The sequence below is a fragment of the Cyanistes caeruleus genome, chromosome 1 (assembly GCF_971803275.1).
Source record: "Cyanistes caeruleus chromosome 1, bCyaCae1.hap1.1, whole genome shotgun sequence".
In the NCBI taxonomy this organism is placed as follows: Eukaryota; Metazoa; Chordata; class Aves; order Passeriformes; family Paridae; genus Cyanistes; species Cyanistes caeruleus.
The window spans coordinates 93769508-93792085 of record NC_141701.1 but is presented as its reverse complement, the minus strand read 5'-3'; the positions used below and the strand labels follow the sequence as shown (position 1 = coordinate 93792085).

General features: G+C 38.2%; 1 protein-coding gene across 10 annotated transcripts in view; it reads left to right on the top strand.

The window, feature by feature from the left end:
- Positions 1-326: 326 nt before the first annotated feature.
- LOC147655747 (uncharacterized) overlaps positions 327-22578 on the top strand; it is a 140330-nt gene continuing 118078 nt past the window's right edge. For 2 of the 10 annotated variants that reach the window (XR_015274099.1, XR_015274092.1), the window contains exons 1-2: positions 328-413; positions 4419-4511. Coding sequence is in view for 1 of the 10 variants with exons in the window: in XM_086842778.1 (XP_086698904.1) it covers positions 399-413 (15 nt within the window). In the remaining 9 variants the exon portion in view is untranslated. The other 8 variants (XR_015274120.1, XR_015274119.1, XR_015274102.1 and 5 more) reach the window with 7 other exon arrangements.

The window sequence follows — 22578 nt, the reverse complement described above, 5'->3', positions numbered from 1 at the left end:
TTTGCATCATGTGTGATGTTTTAAAAAAATCCTGGACTCCACTGCTTAGAATTAGAATGAGTGTGTTTGAGCTAACTCCTGTGTTTTGAAATAGAGCTAGAAAAATGACTATAAAGTGGTGCTACAGTAAAAGCAAGCATAAAGCTGTAAGTATCTGATAAAAAACAAAATGTCAGAGGGAAGACAGAAAGGATCCTATCTGGTTCTCTTTTCTGTGCTAAGACTCAATGTAGATTTTAACTAACTTGTGACACCATCTTTTCATGGCAGATGTTTTCTAAGGTTCCCAGTGTCATAAATAGTATCCATTAGCATCATCCCTTTGGTTCCCTTAGCAACTGATACAATCAATTCAATGATAGTTTCATCGGCACAGAAAAGCATCAGCTACCAGAGTTATGGACAAAAAGCAGGTAGGCTGGAATCTATTTGTCTACAGACAAGCTTTATTTCTTTCTCTCCTCCTTTCTATTTTGAGTTGCAAGCCTTTAATCACAAATTAAGCACAAATCTCTTCAAACTATGCCGTGCTTGTGCATCAGTGATGGTTGATGCTGACTCTAAGGGATTCTCAAATCCACTCAGCCCAGCTGCAAGAAGCTTGATATTTCAGCTTTACAGCCTGAAAACCTTCTTCATTTTCAAATTTTGGATTGGGTGTGAATGTATCACTTTATTTTTTTTGAGTATTAATTAGAAATTTGCAACATGAAGGTCATGCTGGGACTTGTTTCACTGGGTAGAGGAAAGGGGCCTGATTGCTGCTGCTTTCTTCATTCCTTTCCAGTGCAAAGGGGTCGCATGCAGTTTGTGTTTTCTGTCACTCAGATCCACTCTGAAGGAGAAATTCAGAAAGCAAGTAGGAATTGCAAAAGGCTAGTGTTCATAAATTGTTCTGCAGACTCCACTTGTGGAGGAAGATGATATGGCTAGGAGGTGTATGACTTTCAAATCTATATTATGTGTATATATATATTTTCTAGATTAGCTTCTTCTGCTGAAGCTCTAGTCCAACTCTGTATGATTCTTTCTGCAGAAAGGCTTTCTTCTCTAATTTGCACTACATTTTCAGTACCAAGTATCAATAAGGAGGGAAGTAGTGCTATCATAGTGAGTTGTCAGAAAAGCTCTATACTGTTTAAAGAAAAAGTAATTTTTTTTCTCTTTATTTAATTTTTCTTCATTTCTTCAGCGTCTGACAACTGCATGTATTCTGAAGAAATGCAACACATAAGATGAAAACATGACTGTCAACTGCTACTCCTGAAACAGACAAAATTGTTCTTACTTTTGTTCATTTAGGTACTTTAAAAGAATTATTAAAAACAAAGTTAATATCAAGCCTCTTGAAGTCGGTGCAGAAGGTCCCTTAGGTTCCTGTGGGGACTTCCCAAGCTAACCATGGAACGTAAAAATTTATTAAACAATAAATTCACTGCATATTTTACTTGGTTCTAATGACTGCTGTTCCTAAACTTCCAATGGTTTCCGTATCAGTTCTACCAGTCCTGAAGCCCACTGTCATGAGTAAGATTTCTTGCAGGTTTCAGAGTTCAGTGTTGGAAAAAATCAGGTGGACGAGTCAGGCTTGCTCACTGTCATGAGTACTGGGAATAGTGCTCACCCCCTGAAGTAACGGGACACAGTAGGATGACTCACTGGCTTTTTTGGGATTCTGCTTTCCCCCAGACACTTTGTGATTCAGTTCCTATAGTTGCCATGAAGGAGCTGTGACAAGTTCAGACTGATGGCCACAGAGAACTATATTCCAACTTAACTGAGGCCACAAACCTTTTTAGAATGTAAGAATGTCTTCATAGTTTCATTAATGTAGGAGTTGGAAGCTGTTCAACAGTCTTCCAGCACCATTACCTTAGTTCAGGTGGAACTTTGATGTGGCACTTGCCTGTTGGGATTCCAGTAAGGATGTAAGCTCATTTGATGTGAGGTGGAGGATGAAAAAGGCATGGCCTCTTCAGCATTTTAGAGCTGTTGCTCGATATCTCATGTGAGTGCTGGCATTTGTCATCAGTTTTGGTTTGGCCATGTTGTAAGGTAGAAGTATTCAATGTGCATGCAGATATTTTTTTTCTCTCCCTCAGTGTAGCAGACTAACTAATTTGCATCTAGCTGGAGGCATGTGGGTCACCTGTCATGACTACGTGTCCCTCCTGGGCCTGTGTAAAAATTTTTCTTCCCCAGCCCCCCCCCAACCTTTTTTTCTTCCTCCCCCACTTTTTTTTTAACCACCTTGATGTTTTTGGCAGAACTCAGCACAACAGATCCGAGTTCACTCCTTCCTACTCGTCAGCACTGGGATGAGCAGCAGTTGCTCAGGGAATTGCATGTTATGGATTTGATGTTTGTATGTTCAATGAAGATGTGAAGTTGTGAAGATGTGAGATGTGAAGTGCAGTTGCAAACAGGTTAATAGTGTGAATGCTTGGCTGACAAATACAGATATCCACCATTAATTAACCTTCCCAGAATTAGATTTTTTGCTTTTGCAAAATCTCAGGATGTATTTGTAGAGCTGAAACTTAAAAGTGCTGTTCTTTACTCAGTTCACGGTGTTTGGTGGGGGATGTGGAGAGGATGCAGTTTCTGCACTAACTGGGCTATGAACACAGCATTTTAGATATGTGGAAACATTTGGAAATTTGTTCATGGACAGACTTCCAGGTAATTGAAAGACGCCAAATAATATTTGGCTGAGCCACTTTGTGAGTGATCTCTCAAAATTCAGGAAAACTGCCAAAACCTAGTAATTATTTTGAAGTGAGATGTACTTATCTCCATGAGCTTTAACCAAAACCAAGTTACCACCACTGACACTCTGGGATTCTGCACTGTCCCTCTTCCATGGTGACAGGAAAGTGCAGTTTATAGACAGTCGATGCAATAATATTGATGAAAACAGTCAATATATGATTTCCCTAGACATACAGATACCATAATGATGGTACAATTCAGTGGTTGCTCCTAACAAACTGTTAGGTATGAGTTAAAACAGGTCTTGACCTTCAGTGCAATCCATAATGCTCAGTTAATACTTTTTAATTGCTAATGCAAGTAGAGGGTGAAAATGTGAGCAGCACAAAGCAAGCAAGTCATTCTCTATTGACCAAGTGACATGGGGCTGTGTGTGTATATCTTTGTGAAAATAAAGGCTACAGAAAGAACTTACAACCAAATTAATTGAACTAATTTTTTTTTCATTCTTTTAAAGAAGTGCCTCATGAATCATAGATCACAATACTCAGGACTCAGGACTTCTGACAATTAGGACAAACCACATATTATGGGAGTCCTGCTATGTTTAGATATACCTAGTGGCCTGGAAAAGAATTCAAAGGATTCAAGCAGAAATGAAGTTTAAAGGACCTTCAGGGCAGGAGAAAGAGGAAATTTTCCAGAAATGATTGTGAAAACAAGCCAGGACAATTTCAAATGTGGTTGTCCCAAGTCAAAAGCACTTTTGGAAAACAGGAGGAAAAATTTCTGTTGGAGAATTGTTTGAACTCTTTGACTTTCATCATTAATGCTTGAAAATATCTTCTCTGTAGAAACTTTGTATAATATTTAATTTCCCTACATTATAAATATTTATTATACAAACAATTACACACCACATAAAACCAGGACATATATAATAAATTGGTCGTATCAAGGGAGTTATTTTCCCCTTTTCAGGTGTTTTTTTCTCAAGGAAATAAAGTGCAATAATATTATACCACATAAATGTTACTGAGAGTACGTTAGGTATGCAAGGGCTTCAAGAATTTAAAGAATACTTTCAAAGTGAAATCTTTACCCAGCAAATTGATCTGCAATCATAGTTACATGTGCTGTTACCAAAGTGCTGTGTTAAAGCATCGTATTTAAAATACCCACAGCATCAGAGATGTCATTGGCATTTCAGAGACAGACCAATGTTGATATTAGGTTTCTTGTCTTGTTCCACTCCACCAGCCTTTGTAAGCTACTTTGTATGGCACTACTTGTGTCAACCACCTCAATATAGATTTGGTATTAAAACAACATCAGCCTAAGTGCTTTGAGCAGTCATCCTTATCATGAGAGGATCTGTTAACTATCCCGTGAAATGGACTTGTTGGAAGCAAACAGCCTGGAATAGGGAATGAATTACTTGCTGCCATCAGCCCTTCTCTGAAAGTGTACTCAGATTGAATTCTAGTCTGGCAAAGTGTGATAGAAATATACAGCTTGCTCATGTAAAAGTGTTCACAGCCTGCAAACAGCTCTGGTGGGGAAGAGCAGAGCAATGATCCTGCAAACACCTCTTTCTTGTAAGGCATCTCCCATGTTCATCCATAAAACATTTTTACTAAAAAAAGTAAAAGAAGTGGAGTGCATTTAAAAATAACAGGAAACAACCCCTTTCTTTTCCCTAATAGGAAGCCATTACCTGGCAAAAATTGGAGTCTCTGCATTCCTACTGTGTCTCTGCATTCCTACTGTTAAGAGCCTGAAACACGTTCTGCTGCCAGGTGAATGAGCTGTGCCCAGATACCAGCAGACATATCTTGTTCCTGTGCTCTCCAGGAGTGGCTGACTTGCAGTAAGAGTGATGTGCTGGGATGTGTCTACTTTTAGCTTTCATGACTTCCTTTCTATTCATCCTGAGCCTGGGTAAAGATTTCCATGTACTACCCTGATGTGCTTGGGCAAGGAAAAACTTTTGATCTCTTCCTGCCTCCCTCCCCTCCTTGTGGAACATGGTCACTGACACTTTTACAAGCACAGAGAAAACAGAGCCAGGACAGTCCCTTGTTTCAACTTGTCTTGCTGTCAAAATGGGTTTTAAAATACCCTGTCAATTAATCTCACTGAAATGACTAGCGGAGATTCTGCTAAGTCTATCCTTGCATCTCTGTGGTTAATTCATTTCTGATTTAGAGACAGGCTAGTAGAAATGGTAGTGGAAAGTGCCCCTATCACTGCAACAGAAAAATTAAAATTGGGTGATGCCCCATATACTGCAAGCTAAGTAGCCTCCTGCTAAAAAGAAAATAGGATACTTTAAATTGCTATTTTATCCCTTGAAATCTGCATGCTGTATTAATAAGGTGATTTCATTGCTATCTATGCACTACTGGCCTGGTCTGGAGTTGATTGCTCAGCACCTATTTGACTGGCAGGAACTGAGCAGGGAGACTTTCCTTATATAATACTGGTAAAAAAGCTGAAATTGATGAAGCATTCAGGCTGCTAATCCAATATTTAGTCATTGCAAGATTCATCTGTTTTGGTTTCAGATACCCTGGTTTCCTATGATACTGCTGAATTTAGCATTCAGCTTAATTCCATTTTCATTCACCTTCAGCCCCCAGTGAAATATCATTGCCCTCCTACAGGTTCATTTGACAGCATGAAACAGCAAAATGATCCCTTTTCAAAATAAGTATTTTAATTTTGGATTGCTAATAACCATAGCACAGTCATGATGAGGTGATGTGGAAGTGGCTGTGGTCTCAGCAAGCCACAGAAACCATCAGTGTTTTATGAGTTTACCAGAGTGCTAACCTTTCTGCAGGAATTTCCTGCTTCCTTCTTAGAAGGGGATTTCAAAGAGGGCAGGTACATATATTTAGAAAGTGCCTGAGAATGAAATGTTCTTACTTGGCCTATATCAGGTTCATTCATGCTTGTGAACATCAGGGACTTGGTTTGCAGAATAACTTGAAGGAAATGAGGCATTTTCCAACAGAGGTTCCTAACAGCCCTTTCTGAAATGAATGGAGTGGCTGATGGCTCTCAGAGCTGCAGGTGGTGAGATACAGTGTGTTGTTTTAGCAAATGTAGTGATGGGGTTTGCCTTTTTTTTCTACCACAAATTATCATCACAGTGAAGTATTTTGTCAAGAAATACTTAACAAGTATCATAAATACTGTTTAATTTCCCCACCTTTTTAAAGAAGCTTGTATTTGTTGTGGCTGTAAAGACTGGCAACTAAACTGGCTGATATACATAGATTTTTTTTTGGCTAACAGAAGAAACTTTTTTTTATTGGCCATTCTTCATTAGCTTTCTCCACAACAGAACCTATGATGTGTCTACATAGAAACTTTCTCTGTGGGTAATACACACTTTTAGAAGAAAGAACTGCTAGACACTTCTCGGAAATTGCCTTTTTTAGTGTTTAATTAATTATCTAACCTCAAGTCAATATCAGAGCATTTGTTCAAGACTGGTAAACCTTATAGCTGCAAGCAGTTGCATAAGTGTACCCACTGAATGTACCCACTGAATGACAGCATCTGTTGGTTGCCCTTTGTTTTGTTTCCTGTACATCTGTGGTACTCAAGAGGCAAAGATGTCTCCTGAGGGCTATCTGACAGTGCACTGTCACAGGCATGCATAAACACATTTCCTCATGGCATTAGACACAACACCAGAGCATGAACAATGAAGACACTTCTAATAAGATAACATCAGATTTTCTTCTTTTTTTTTTTTTTTCTTTTTTTTTGGTGAGAGATGTGGGAGATGGTCTGTACTCTTCTGTTAACTTCTGGTATATTCTTGATAGAGAACTTTATATTATTTCCGTGAAATAATCTAGAAAACTCGGTTCCAAAAGGCTCTGATTCCACTGCACCACAGATTTGAGTTACAGTTGGCTTCCATATAATTCCTGAATGCATTACCTCTATTCATGCATTTGATATCAAGTTTGTAGCCAGGAAAGCAAACCAAGAAAAAGTACAACATGGTAAGCTGTATAGGAAGTGCCTTAATGTATGGGAGGGCCAAACCATATCCTGCTGGACAAAACTGTATTTAAGTGTTAATCTCTTTCCCCACCTGGAATTTGAGGTTAAGAAGACTGATCTCTTTTGTGAAGTATGTTAATATCTACTAATGAAACAAATAGGATAACACATGGGCTGCTATAAAACTTTGGAGTGAAATTCTGCCTCACATTAGAAATGTTTCTATTGTCTTACTTTCCTAAGTATTTCAGTTCTGCTGAGGCATAGGCATCTTTCAAAGAATAGATATGATAGATCATTAATTGCAAAATTGAATTTCACTGTTCCAAACTTATTTTTCCATTAGCTCAAGCCCCTAATAAACACCCAAAATGTGTTCTTGAACAAATGAGTTCTTGGAAATTTTCATGTTGCAGTCAGTGGACATGTACTTTATTTCAGAAAGGAACATCAAATTGCATCTCCTGAGGCTAAAAAAAAAAAAAAAAAAAAAAAAGCAGGAAAAAACCCTTTTAATTGTTTGTTTGGTGTTGCATTTTGGTCTTTTTTCATGATGTAAAAAATGCCCCTAAATATTCTTTAAGAAAATTTTTACTTTGTGTCAGAATAAACAGATCTCCTATATATTTGTAGGGATTTTGTTAGTTAGTTTGTTTGTTTGTTTGTTTTATTTGTGGGTTTTCTGTCTGTAGTTGGGAGTTTTTTAGTTGTTCTATTTTTCTAAGCCTACAAGAATTAGAGTAAATGATATTTCAACACACAGAAATCAGAATTGTTAATACTAGATACTCATAAACAAATAATATGAAAAGGGAGTCCTCTTGTTTCCATCAGAAATCTTGACTGACCTAAGCCATTATTTCTTTAGAGATATTAAAAATTAAGTGCACTCATAACATTATGTCTGTGAATTGTATCTGTTGAAATAATTTACAGGAGAACAGTCTTTTAGCAAGTATAGCTACAGAGAAATGTAGTTAGAGTAGATGAGAGTTAAGAATCTTGTCTACTAGAGCTGTTAGGGACAAAAAGAAATCAGATTAAACATATTTATAATAGGACTTTCATCAGTGCTTTTATAAAGCCACAGCAAACAATATAAGTGTGGCAATAAATCACAGCCTTTTCAGATTATTTATGCAGGAGCTCTGAGCAAATGCAAACCTTGAAATACCCATGGATATTTAAGAAACCAACATATTGACCTGCAAGTGTTGCTTCTATGTAACATTACATGTTACATTAGGCTTAAATTAATTGGCTTGCAAATGAGGACATTCAAGTAGATTTTGTAACTGCTCAGATAGGTTCTATGGTATGAAGACCATATTCAAAAGAGTCTTATTGAAAGGGGGACCAGAACTTGGGAGAAGAGGGTGACCCTGCCTATGGGAAAGGAAGCAAAATGGAAATCTACCATGGATATGTATCAAGGCTAATTAGAGGTTAGTTAATGTTAAAGTAGATGGGGGACTTGTTTTTCTTTTGTACATTAAATATGTACAAATACTGACTTAGGTCTTACTGCAACATTAGAACTTTGGGTGTTGTTGCTGATCTGGTTTTCTGTATCAAGATAAGTATGATGTTAAGAATAAGTCTCACCAATTTCCCAATTTGACCTACAAGAGTATTTGGAGGATATGTAAATTCTGATGCCCTTAATGAGATGTGTTTAGCCCCCCACCTCTGATAAATCAGGTCCAGAAGATTGCCTCATCTAACCACAGTCTGAACTGAACTTTAATCAGTCAATGCCTGATAAAAGTTGACAGTATGTTGGAAGGTTTTTCTTTGAGTTTTCGTGTTATTACTTAGTAAAGTGTTCATTTCTCTTTGCTGTTAAGCACTGGTAATAGTAGAAGACTTGAAGTTAAGAAACTGCTCCAATTATTTTTGGAGCATTCTGGGTCCATTATAAGTAGAGGATATAAGATTGTTAGATTCATTATAGCATAATATCTTTTCCCATCAGAAGCCCTGGAAAACAGGATTGTTCTGGCAGTGCACATCTTGCACTGAGAAACTGTCAGGATATAGAATAGGATTGTTTGGAAAATGGTACCTAATTTTAAAAAATGTAATATTTTTCCCCTAGGCACTTGTGAATAGTATCTCCAAGAACCAGATTCTTTTCTTAACCATTTTATTTCTCTTTTCTTTTTTTACTTTGGTGTTTTCTGCAAGGGCTGCTTTAGACAGAGTTCTGAATCATAAACAACTCTCTGATTTAATGTGTTCTTGCTATATAGGTTTCCAAAAGTGATTCATTTTTGTCAAGACCCCATATATTCTCCCTATCTCAGAGGGCTTGCATGCTAGATTTTTTTCTTTGTTCTGGTTTTTTATTTTTTGGGGTTTTTTTTGGTTTTGTTTCTTTGGGTTTTGTTTTTTTTCTTGATCTTTGGGGTTTTTTGAGAGGCTGGGGTAGGGGGAGGAACTTCATTAAGCTCTTGCTTCAGATGAATCAGGGAGAAAGAGAGAATCTTATAATGTTGCCTAACAAAATGGGATCTGGATGTTCCAACTCATTTTGAACCATTAATTAGCAGTAATTTGATGAGGATTAGTTGCCATAAACAGACTTTAGGATTTTCTTATTTATCTTTTCTTTGGGTAGTATCTTTTCAAACATATTAGTCAGAACTGATTTCTATTAAATGTACCCAGTTGTCCCAAACATTTGGCCCCATCCTAATCTATGACCATTATTACACTAACAAAATCATAATTAATTTTGGTTACTATCTCTATGGGATAACTGGTAAAATATTCTCATGCCCATTTAGTAAATGACAGCACAAAGATAGTAGCATAAATGTAGTACCAGCATAAATATGGTGATAACTGTGATGTGTGGGATACCTTGAATGGGTAGAGGATACCACTGAAGAGGTATATCTTGGCTTAAATCAGGTCTCTGCATGTTTAGTTCACAATGCCATGACTCTAACTTTACCTTCTGGATTTTGAATGTCTTACTAGGTAGAATTCGTTAGTCCTTTATATCCAAATGTGAAATATTTATGGGTTTTTTTTTGTTTTTTGTTTGGGGTTTTTTGGTGTGTGTGGTTTTGTTTTTTTGGTTTTTTTTGGTTTTTTTTGTGTATGTGGCTGTTTTGCTTTTATTTTTCTTAGGACAATTTTTTCCTTGTGACATAATCTTCCAAAGATTCTACCCTTTCCAGCTAGGAGGATGAAATGTTATGGGGTGGGGTGCTACTCTTAATAAACATTTTTAGGCTGCTGGCATGGAAACAGTTAATTATTCAAAACCAGAATTTCACAGAAGAAATTCAGATGGGATATTTTATTTAATAACCCACATTTTCATAGCTCTGACTTTTTTGGTGTTAAAGTAAGAAACAAGCGTAAAACAAGAAGCCAAGGTTTGAGAACAAGCAATGATAGTGCAGGATCATCCTTGGTACCTTATTTTTTTTTTTTTTTTTGTGCTGGGAACAATCTGTTCAGTTACCAGCATCAGGGTGGCTGTGATCTGACATGAAAGTAAAATTGGTGCTGCTGATATGACACCTCTGTGCTTCAGAGTTAGAGACATGCACAGCTTGGTGCTGAGCATATGCTGGTCTGCTTTTGTGACCTGAGCTAGAAGTTCTGCCCCTTGATCTGGTGGGTCCTCTAGAACAACTTGCTCCCAGAGAATCCCCAAAGACAGGGTATTGTGATGCAGCAGGATTAATCCAGTGTTTAAATGCAATTAAAAAAAAAAAAAGAAGTGGTCACTTGTGGTTTTTTACACCAAACTGGCTGCAGTAAGCCTGCTAAACAGAGAAAACTTAAGATTTGTATGCATGAGCAGTATCTGCCATTTAGCTTCCAGCCTGCAGAAAGGAGATAATGAGAATCCATGGCTGGGAGGGAAGATGGGAGAGCGAGGCCCCTTTTCATGGCTTACTGCAACTAGACTGTCAGGTAGAGGTAAAATTGCAGCTTGACTTCTTATCTTGGTGCTTTCTCCTTCCTCTGTCTCTTAGCAGCTCTGACACAGACCTCCAAGAAGGTCACAGAATGAAGAACTGGCCTTGGAGCAGGGCTTTGTTGTTTGGAATTTTTTTATTATTATATTTATTATTACAATGCCAATTTTATCCTCATATAATTCTTGCATGATTTAGGGGTGTGTGTATCAGAACAGTATGATAAAGTACAAGCTGTGGAACTACATGAGTGCTGTCTTCCTGGTAGCAGGCTTTGTCAGGGAGAGTTACAGTACACACGTAGATATGTCGTAGTTCAGGAATGGTATTGCCTAATTTAGTGTTCCTGCTGAAACCATTCCAAATTACACACCACTCTCTCACTCCCCACTTCCTCTCCCTCCTCTCTCTGGAGAGGAGAATTGGAGGCACAAAAGGTAAAAATCATGAGTTGCTGTAAGAACAATTTACTGGAAGCAGCAATGAGATAAGAACATGAGCAGCAACAGTGACAGTATTAATGACCAAAGTGTACAAAATGCAAATGCTCACCACAATACCATGCAGAACCCAACAATTCCTGACTGCTTCCATGTGCCCCCACCTGTGCTCCCAGAAAATGATAGCTGTGTTGAAATCCACTGGTTCTTAGCCATGCACCCTCCTGGCTACTGCAAAAGCCAATGGTCCTGGCTGAAACCAGGATATTATATTTCTGCAAATAGGTACATAAACTTGTCTGATCTACTAGGCTGTCTGAAATCATCATATCTAGTGTCACTTAAGGCCAGGTTACACTAGAAAAGGTTGGCTGGTAGACTTCTGTTCACAGAATGATAGAATATTCTTAGTTGGAAGGGACCCATAATGATCATCAAGTCCAACTCATACATGAATGGCCCATATGGAGATCAAACCTTTGATCTTGGTGTTATTAACACTATGCTATGACCAGTTGAGCTGATCTAGGGTGAACTTTCTCCTTTCCAGCCCAAACCATTATGCGAATCTATGATTCTGTAGCACAACTTGGACTTAAGAAACTCTGGGCTTCTCTTAACCAGAGCTTTAATGTCTTAAAAAAAAAATAAATCTATTTTCCACTATTTCCTAGTGATGAATGCTCAGAAATCTTTCTCAGAAATGCTCTGCACTGGGGTTGCTGAGCAGTGACCCCCACAGCTCAGCAATGACCACCCTCTCACTTTGGGGAGATAGAGGAGCTGATTTAGTTTCTTTTATGATTTAACCAGTAAAAACCTTTCAGTATGTGCAGCATAGGGGTAAAATCACCCACCCCCTCCCCCCCCCAAAAAAAAGTGAATACAGAATTTATGCTCACAATCAGGGAAGAGAACTCTGTTTGCTACAGTGCCAAGATCTGTAGTTGTTCTGTATTCCTGGGTGTATCCCAGGTGCAATGCTGTTGACTTTATGGTCCTGGTCTGGGAGCTGGCCTTTCTTTTTGGAACAGCTGTTTGTTTCCCTCACCTACATGAGAGCTGTAGGTGTGTAGAGAAAGTTTTGACTAGAACTGTGGAAACTAGAGAAGGAAAATGGGAAGATGTCTAAAGAGGGGGTTAAAAGGCTCAACCCCACTTCCCCCCCCACAACTTCTTGTCAGATTTTCCTTGAATTGTTTGTTTTTCTCATTGTCTTCAGCCAGAATGGAAAAAAAAGCCTCCAGTTGCAGGAAGAACTGGGGATTTCTAGGCATTTTATACCATCTGAGCTCATGATGCTGTTTTAATAGCCTATTGGAGATGAGTCAGCCAGCTCAGGCTGTATAAAATCATCAATTATTTATTTCTCAGTTTCGTGCATTGCTGGTCTGTGGAGATCATTAATGTCTGGATAAAAAATTACTGGAGAGAGATGGTGCCTTGCTCTCTTGCAACACCACTAAAATTTTCAAGTAAAGGCTGTAAACAAGGATGCTGCTATAGAGCAATTGCAATCTGAGTGTTTAAGGGACTATTCCTAATTTAGTAGTCTGTGTTCTTTCTCTCTGCTTACCTAGCCAAACAGTGATGCTTGCTGTTGCAGTTAAAAGACCTAAATTCATCCACATGTAAATTTTTGTGTTGCTTATTACGGTGCCTTGGTTTCCTTAATAATTCTTCCGCGCTGTTGCACAAAATCATGTTACTCAGCTATGACTCACTGGATATCTGTTCACGTGTCATTTTCCTATTAGAACTTAATTGAGATAAAATGGGGCATCCTCTCTTCTGTCCTCTGGTCTAGGCACTGTTGTGATTTGCAGTTTTTAAGAGATCCAGGTTTTTTTTTTCTAATTTGTTAGAGATTTTGAAGTTGCAGCTGTGATGTGTTTAAGTAGAGGTTTGTAAAAGTGTTACACTTTCATTTAGCTAACTGATGAAGTTGCAGAAACCAGTACTCTGTTTTCTGGGTGCAGTGAATCTTTCTACAGCATCCACAAAAGCCACAATGTAGATGATAGTAGGAGCAGAGAGTCTTCTTATGCTGAGAAAATTCAAGCCTAGATCCTCTAAAGTAAAATCCATATATGCAGGAAATATATGTAGCACCTGTCCTTGTGTTCTTATCTGCAGCTCTTTTTCTATGTACTTTCACTTTTAACAGAGCATCTCCTGTGTAAATACAGGTAGAAATTTGATTTTAATCTAGTTAAATGGGGAGCAATCTATTTAGTGATGCCCAGACTGTGCCAGATCTTGTCATTACAGCTAGATCTTCAGAAACATTGTCTGCAGTCCTTCACAGAACTGTTTTAACTTTAGTTCTTCCACCCCTACCAAAGATTTTAGTTTTTCAATAAAACTTATATTGTAGCAAGCAAAAATACAACAGTACCCAAAAATTATTCTCATGGTTTCAGAATGGTATAGAATTTAAAGCTATGCTTCAGTAATATCACCATATGGAACAAAAGGCAAATAAATAATTTTTAAAAATCCTAAATAGAGGATCTGGCTTATTTTCAACTATATCCAAGATGAGTAGTAGACAACTCAGCCATCAGAATGTATTTTATTAATTTTGGGACTAAATTCAGTTCGCATTGTATAGCATTAAAACGATACTTTACATATGCTGCTTGTGGTTGTTTGTCAAAAAGCAGCTGTCAAGAGGATGTTTTAGATAAGAGTACTATTTTACAGTACCCTGAGAAGTGTCTAAAAAGGGTTACGTGACTGATGGGTATGAAATATGAAGATATCTGAGTTGTAAACTGGTAATTCTAATGCCTGGAGTGATTTCTCAGGTACTCTTAGTCTGCTCCTAAAGGGAGAAGTCTCTGCTCTCCAGCAACTTTATAGCTTCAGTCAGGCTTTGCCGCTTTGCCAGGAATGCATCTTGGTATTGCCCTAGGTTGGTGAACTTTATAAGAGATTTCAACCTTACCTCTGGATTTTGACATTGGGAGTTTGACTTTCCAAATTTGATTTTGGATACTGTGAGGCTTTTTCACGTAGAATAAATCTCACTGTTCACTACCCCCCTTCCCCCACCCTCCTTAATTTACACTATTGAACCTAAAAGCAATTCATATTTGGCAGAAGCTGAAAGACAGTAATAAAAAACTGATCATCCTAAAATGAATGGAGTGACTTGTGAAAGTTAGAACAACAATGTCTTTCAACAAGAGCCAGAGGAGATATTTACTTTCTGTGTGTGTGCTTTTTCCCCTAGCTTCCACAGTGAAAAAAAGCTCATCAAAATGTGCATAATCAAGCACTTCCAATGAATCATCAAATGCCATGAAATGTCATAGTAAAATTTATTTTTGGGCCACTTGCTGAAAGCACTATGCCTACTGATTTCCATGGGTAGGCATGTGACAGGACAGAAACATGATATGGAACTGCAGAAAATGGATTACCACCTTGTGTGACTTCTGCTTCTCCTCACTTATATCTTCCAAGGCATTACTGTCCACCATGAAGAGGGTTGTATTGTTGTAACTTGTTCTTTCACTCTGCATCACTGACAGTCCAGGAAGGTAGAGAAAAATCCCAGAACTGGTCCTCTTAAACTGATTTGTAGGGAGAAGTTGACCATTAATACTTTTAATACTTTACTTACACTGATGTAAGATTGATGTTTCATGTCATGGTTCAGATGCATAGGTTGTTGCTGATAAGTCACAAAAGCATCACTTATTAGCAAAGCAAAATATTTTGTCAGTGACTTACAAAAAGCTTCCTGTCATTACTTGCTATAATGCTCCAAATGTCATATTTAAAATCAAAGTAATTTCAGTAGAATGTACTATGTATCTGATTTTAAGGTCTCTCCATTTAAGTCACATTTTTCTTGATAATAAGTAAGACTTACCCTATTACACAATTCCTTATTTGCTTTCCTTTTATTAGAAAAATAAAACAACGCTAAATGTAACTAAGCCAAAAGGTCAAAGATCAGGAGCACCAAGGAAGAATATAGAGGGGACAAACTATGATGATGGTTTGTTGGTCTAGCATGTACAAAATTGATTTTCATGTGGCTTTGCTGCTGGAATTCCTCATCTTGTTCTCTCTGTCCTTTTGTGCTTAAACTGGCTCTCAAAAACCTGTGTACTTGTACAGTGGCACATTTCTTGTGATCTCCAATGTTGTCAAGCTTTTTGTAGTGCTGTGTATTTAAAGAATGCAGTTTTCTATAAGTGCTGTAGTGTGGCAAAGAAACAGGCTGTGAAGGGAGAGTGGAAACCATGAGAGTGGAAAGCAGAAGAGTGACATTTTTCATTTTCATCATCTTTGACAGCTGCTTCATACTGAGAGCTAATAAGAGTACCAATGACAGTATTTCTAGCTAATCCAAGTATGGCAGCTGCTTTGGCGGGAATTCTGCATCACAATTGTTCTTCTGCAAGTTTTCCCACCTCAGACAGTCAGTAGACAAGTGATACAGAGGGAGGTGCCTTGTACCTTTCTTAATCTGACACCCTTACAAATGTAAAACAACACTTGTGTGTTCGAAGGAATCGTACACAACCCCAAAGCTTTCTGAGATCCAGGCCATGTATAGAAATGCCCAGGAAAAATGCCAGTGCCTTCAGTGTCCAAACCTCCCTGTGTCTGTGCCCTCTCTGACCATTAGTGCCTGACCCTGCTGCCTGAGGCAGAGGCTGTCAGAGGAGCTGACTGGGCAGCCTGGAGCCTGGTGGAGAGTGGCTGCATTTTATCTTCTCTGCCTTGCCTCTTGCTTCAGCTGCTGCAGCATTTCAAAAGGGCAGGCTTAATGAGCTCTGTGTGTGCATGTGGGGGGGTGATATTCAGACAAATCTTGATAATACGCTTGGATTAATTCAAGAGCTGAAGATAGCTGAAAAACCTTTTTTTTAAATTTTTTTTTCTTAAATCTAGGGTATTACTTTATTGCTTTACATTACCTGTAATAGCACATTTTATGTAAACACCTTTCAGCAGTACACAAAATAAAATAATTAACAGGGATTATATCTTTTCACTAACTTAAAATATGTGTTAGGCTTTCATGTAAAATCTGGTTTTCCTTCCCTCAGAGTGGGTATAAAAACAAACAAGCAAAACCCCCGGCATAAACCAGTCAATTTCCTGTTATAATCAGTTTGGGAACTGGGTATTTTCCTGAGATTTACAAGGTCAAAGGGAATTCAATTGTGCTAAGTATTTCTTTCCATGTAATGATAAAAAGTACATTAACCACCCTCACCAAAATCCAGTAGGAAATGAACTGTTACCTTCATTTTCTATTTCCTATTCCATCTTCCATTATTATCTTGCTTATTTCTTTGAAGTGTTGAAGTTTTCTCTCTTTTCAGTGGGCCAGATCCACAGAGGAATGGGAAAAAATGAGCTCACCTTGCTTTGTGAAATTATACTTTTTTTTTTTTTTTTACCCTGGGATGACTTCTTTTCAAGCCTGGTCTGACACAGATGTGTTTTTACTGCTCTTATACTGTGACTGGAACCATATAGTTCTGGATCTATATGTCGAAGCCTTGTTTATAGGGTCAATGTTTTTAGTGATTTTTTGTTTGAGGGTGGCTGGGTGTCTGTTTGTTTCTCTTGGATGGTGGGCAGTACTCTTCTGCTTCCAGTAGTAATAGAAAAGCAGAAGATGCCTCCTGCAATCTGAATGTCACCACAGTGGCCTTCATTTGTTTGCCTCTTGCTCAGTTTTCTCCCCCTCATTTCTGTTGGGTTTTTTGGCTTATTCTACTGGTCTTTTCGGTGCTGCTTCAGACAGAAACTTTTTATAATCTGAGCAAGCCTTCCATTTTTTGTTGTTTTAAAATACTAAATATTATGTAGATTGGAAAGAAAGCTGCAAAGATCTATCTTAAGGTACTTATAAGCTGTGGCGCGGTGTGATGTCAGCTTGCACATGCTGGCCAATTGGCAAGCTGCTGATTTTTGTCTCTGAGCAGTCATTGCCTTCTAAGCAATTATTGCCAATATAAATGCTGACCCTTGCTGCTCTCATTCTGCATGACCATGTATAATTCTACGTTTTCTTTGAGAGCTCTGCTGGAGAGAGGGATATGTGAACATAGAAATTGTGTTAAAGGCTCAGATGATGTTATTTCTGAAAAAGCTTGATGCTTTAGTGGAATTAAGTGTTGCCAATTATGAGAGAGTGACCTGAATTTTTTCTGGATTTTTTTCAGAGGTTCACTCATGCCCTGAATAATATGAGCATTTCTATACTTTTCCCCTGCTACTGAATGCAGTTTTATGTATTCTTATTAGGATGAAGTAGTTATATAACTTATCTGAAATCTTCTAACTCTTGACTTAATTTATATTTTTTATCACCATTTTTATAGACAAATTGCACAACTTTCCACCTTGAAAAAATCAGAGATACACAGTTGTTGTATTTCAGCAAGCTTATTCTTCATGCCTGCTTGAATCCTGTAATGCCTTCTTTTTGGTACTGCATCATGTCTGTTTTCTATCAATATTTAGAAAGCCATATTTTTTCTCCTTTATGTGTTTGTGGAGCATGTGTTCTTTTAGTGTTGAACTCCATACTCTGAAGAGAATTTGTGTAGAAACAACTTCAGCTGTAAGGGATAAACAATGTGTTTCTAGCTGATTGCAAGGCCAGGCACAAGATGTTGCATTCACCTTCAGTCAGTAGCTTAATGTGTGTCCTGGCAGTGTCTCAATCTGTCTATACCCAAATAACACAAGCATCTTTAATGTGTATTTATATTCAGTCCCTTGGGAGGGAGCTTTAAAGCACGTATTTTGATTAACAAAAAGGTGTATGTGCTATATGGGTCCTGTGGAAGGATGATTTAACTTTTGAACTCGAAGGAAACATTAGTACACCAGAAAAAGTGGGTCCAAAATCGACACATCTGGGTTTGAATCCCAACAAATAAGGCTGAATTAATGTATTCGAGTCTGCAAACTGATTCAGCACTCCACTCTCCAGCTGGTGGCAATGCTATATGGAAAAATTTAAGCCTACCTTCAAGCTGCTGTAAAAATCTGAGGATGGAGGTACCATGAGAGTTTAGTTGAGCTACATTGGCTGTTTTTAGAGCTCATAATATCTCATGGGTAGAATTGTTGAACAGAGTATCCATAGCAGAGATTGTGGCAACATGCATCTGGAAAAACAGGAGGTGGGGAGAGGGAGGAATGCATCCCTCAGTTCTGATTTTCTCCTCAGATTTGCAGTTACCTTTACTGTAGGGATGTTCTTTACTTCATAATAAAGTAGCATTCCAGAATGAAATGCAATGTGGATTTTTAAAAATTGACTGTAATGATCCATAGCTGCTGTCTTTGGGTAGAATACTTTCAGGTACAGTGAGAGACTCTATACCCTGTTTCGCATAGTTAAAAGGAAACAGCAAATTTCATGGCAGGTGCCTGTCAAGTTTCTCGTCCATATTTATTGAAATATCAGAACTCATTACAATTAACTCAGGTTATGGTTTTCAAGTAAATATTTACAGATAAATCATGGTATGGTTTTATGTTATGCCACTGAAGGGTAATGTGGTTGTCTGGTTTCTGTACTAGTGCCATCTGGTGACTAAAAGTTATGAAGCCTTCCCTCCTGAAGCTGGAAGGCTACAGGATGGGTTTGGCCAAGGACTGAATTTGAGAATCAGGAGAAACTCCTCAAGAATGTGCCTTGGATCTTTGCATGGGGGTTATTGTCCACTTCCAGTAAAAGCAGTGCTGAGACTGACACTTTAGAGAGGGTGTGAATTAATTTTAATGCTTGAATGATTAGCTGAACTACTGTAGTTCATAATTTGTCATAACTGAATAAGCTGGCTTTAAGGTAATTTGGCTGAAGCAGCAATACAGTTTTGGAATCAGTGGTCATCTCCTTGAATTTCAGCTTTTGCTGTCAGGCACCAGGTTCAAAGAATGGACTCCTTGCTACACATTTGCAGTATTTTTTTGCCATAGGAGACAACTCTAAGCCCTTTCAGACTCCTTCCTTCACTCATCAGTTATTAATGTACTGTCCTTTTAGACAATAGCACATAGATGTGTTGTGCTCACTAGATCTTTTCTAAAGTAATTTTAGGATTTCTAAGAGGAACAGGATTTTGAAGAAGAGCTCATTCCAGAACATGGTCCAGGAATGGTTTGAAATAGTTTTAAAACAGGAAGCAAACAAAATCTCCAGTTTCCCATCCTCAGTACTAAAATGCTGTCTTATATTTTTTAGTGTTTATCATGTTGCATGATAGTTTGGCTTATGGCACTTCAGCATGCCCAGTAATTGAACCTGTGATTCCTCAGTATTGTTCTTCTTGTCTCTTCCTGCATTTTCCTGCATAAAGTCAGGGGAGAAGATAAGGTACTTGGTAAAGTACAAGTCTAGCAGGAGATGAAGAACATTATACAGTGAGAGTGGAAACAATAACTTCTTCCTTCATTTCCAGTGGTGGAGTTTCATGCTAAACTCTTTGTCACAATGCTCAACAGATCTGGTGGTCAGTTCCCACACTCCTGAAATGCAAAATTTCCCCTTCAAAGGTGCAAAGAGAACTCACCCTTTGGTTAGTTTTACCAGTTTTGGGTCTGGGGTTGAAACTGCGTGCAAAAAACCAAATCAGCCTGTTCTCACAGCATAATTGAAACCCTGCAGGCTTTGCTGAACAAATGAGATTTATGGGGTATATTCCAACTGCTTTGTTAATCCCTGATTGTCAGGGAACATAACTGATTTTGACAGCTCCAGGAAAATAAAATATATGTGTGGAAGGTAGACTGGTAGATAGATAGATAGATAGATAGATAGATAGATAGATAGATAGATAGATAGATAGATAGATAGATAGATAGATAAATATTAGTGTATGTGATAAAATGATGATAACAACTACTATGAAACTTAACAATATATTGTAAGAAGTGTCATTTTTCTCCATTAAAATTTTGAGAATAGCAATTTCTTCCTGAAAAAATACTTGTGAGTTTATGGGTGTGTATTGTGCAAGTCGATACACTACTATGTCCATACACACACAGACTCCTAGAGGAGGCCCAGAGTTTCTTAGAATACTGACACCTGGCCTGAGGTGTCAGGTGCAGATTCTCACTGTTTTTTGTAAACTGCTTCTTCAAATCCCTCAAGCTAAAGAGTCTTGTTCTGCAAACTCTCAAAATCAGTGTGCATCTGTGGAAATTCATGGCCATGTATCCATAGGGTCTGTGCCTGAAGAGAAATTTTGAAGACCAGATATATAGAATCTTGTATGAGTAGTTATGTTTTGCTTCAGCGATATGGAATCAAAATGGAGCCTGGAAAAGGTGTTAAGAGGATACTCCCTTGCATACTGAGTTCAAAATTAGAAATGTTAATTTCCAGATCTAATTGACTGTAGCCTGGAATAATGCTATGGCTGCACTAAGTTTCCTGACTTTTAAATTAATTTTATGCTAAAATTCAAAAGGGGTTTCTATTAGTTTTGTATAATGTTTTTGGTAAATCTTAGAAAACTAATGAGAATGCCACTTACCCAAGAGTAACAGACTAAGTTTCTTAGTTACAAAACTTCTCTTCAGAAGTATGTCATCTTCCATAGACAAGACTTACTGGATTTAATCAAAAAGCATGATTTAAAAAATGCATTCAAGTGTGCTGCTTAAGGCATTACAATGGGACTTTTAATTGTACACTGTCTATCTCAGCTTAGTCTGATCTTAATTTCTTTGTCCTTCTGGCTTATTTGGATTGAAGAGAGACAGAGTCATCAGGGATTGAATTTTGGGGGTTATTAACTGTTGTGTTAGCTATACATGACATTTATTTTTCAAACATAGCTCAGTTCATCTTCATAGAGGCAAAGAAGATGTGAAAGTGTGGGGGAGAAAGGCTGTTGTTCCTCTAGAGGCAGCCACCCCTGAAGCAGCATTAATCATTCCCACTATCTCCCAGTGATGGCAAAAGCCATGGCTCCAGCTCTCCATGCCAGTCCTGATGGGCAGAAACCGTTCCAGGGCTTGTTCTTTTTCATCCTTCTGCTTCTTCCCTTAGACAGTAGCCCAGGGAGAAGATTAAAGCTGCTTCCGGAGCAGAGGAATTATTGTGGAGGCAAGCCTGTGCAGAAGCACGGTCCTTAAGATAAAGTCAGCTACAGCTAAATAAGGTTAATGAAGGGAAGAGGGAAGAAAAATGCATGTATAGCCTTACTGTGATGCCCGAGACCTCCCTCATACTCCCATACCCTGAGCATTTAGACCATGGAGACTCCAAATTCACAGGATTTTTTTAAATTGAAGTCATTAGGCAGAGGCTGGACTGTCTGAATTTGGGGTTTTGTGCATCTGTATCTGTTCCCTTCAAAAAATACAGTAATTTCTTGCCTGATGGCCAGAGTTGAAGGCAATGAATAGCACCAAGTACCTGTGACATTTTTGATTCACCTGCCAGCCTTTGGACAGGGATCAGTGTAAATGCTGCTGAAGTCCACAGCTGCTCCCTTTCTTAGTCATTGCATCTGGACCATGGTGTTCTCGAGTGTAGGTACCTGTTTGTACAAATACCAACTCTCCAAGCTAGTGTGTGAAAATGGTCGTGAGCAACACTTCCTCGTGTGTTTTGAAAGAGGAGGGGGAAAAATCAAATTGCTTTTATCCAGACTGTTTGAACCCTACTAGTGGGAAAAACCCAAGCGAACAAATTTTAAAAAAGGCAGCTTTCTCAGCATGGTTAACTTTTTAAAATGTCTTTGTCAGGCTGACAAATACCTGTGACTACCATAAGTATGAGTGCAAAGGAGTGACTCATTAGACCCCAACATCTTGTGGGTCAGAGTAGATGAGTTGTATTTTCAGAGCATTTTCTTAGAGCTGCCTTTTTTTCTTATATAGGCCTATCTAAGGCTTGAAAACTCATACATTGAATCAGAGGATGCTTTGTGTTCCAAGGGACCTTAAAGATCATCTAGAAAATTTTTGTTTTGTTTGTATTTATTTATTTCTAGTTTAGTGCTTGATATCTTCATTCAGACACGCTTGAACTTTACTTTTGTGTTGTAGGTGTGAATGGAGTTGCTGAAAATGACTGTCAGGAACAAGAGAGAGTGCTGCAACTATGAACTTTTCTTAGCTGGCAGATCTAATGAGGGGGGAAATTCTTTGCTCAGAGTTTGCCCAGCTGTTTGTAATTTATTTTCCATATCCCTCATGGTTCCAAAGGTTCTTTGGGAGGAAAGGAAGGTGCTTGGCTATGCAATCACACAGTTGTAGACTCAAGATCTGTATTTTAACCCAGCAAACTAGGAGGTAGGATGTGATTTCAAACCATATGTGGATAGGATGTTGCATACTGGAGTGACCATTCTTCTGACAGTCACTTTATACATAAAAATAATTTTCTTCTTGCACAAATGAAGAATGTGTCTTTTATACAGAATGTGTCTTCCTTTTGCTGTGGATCACCT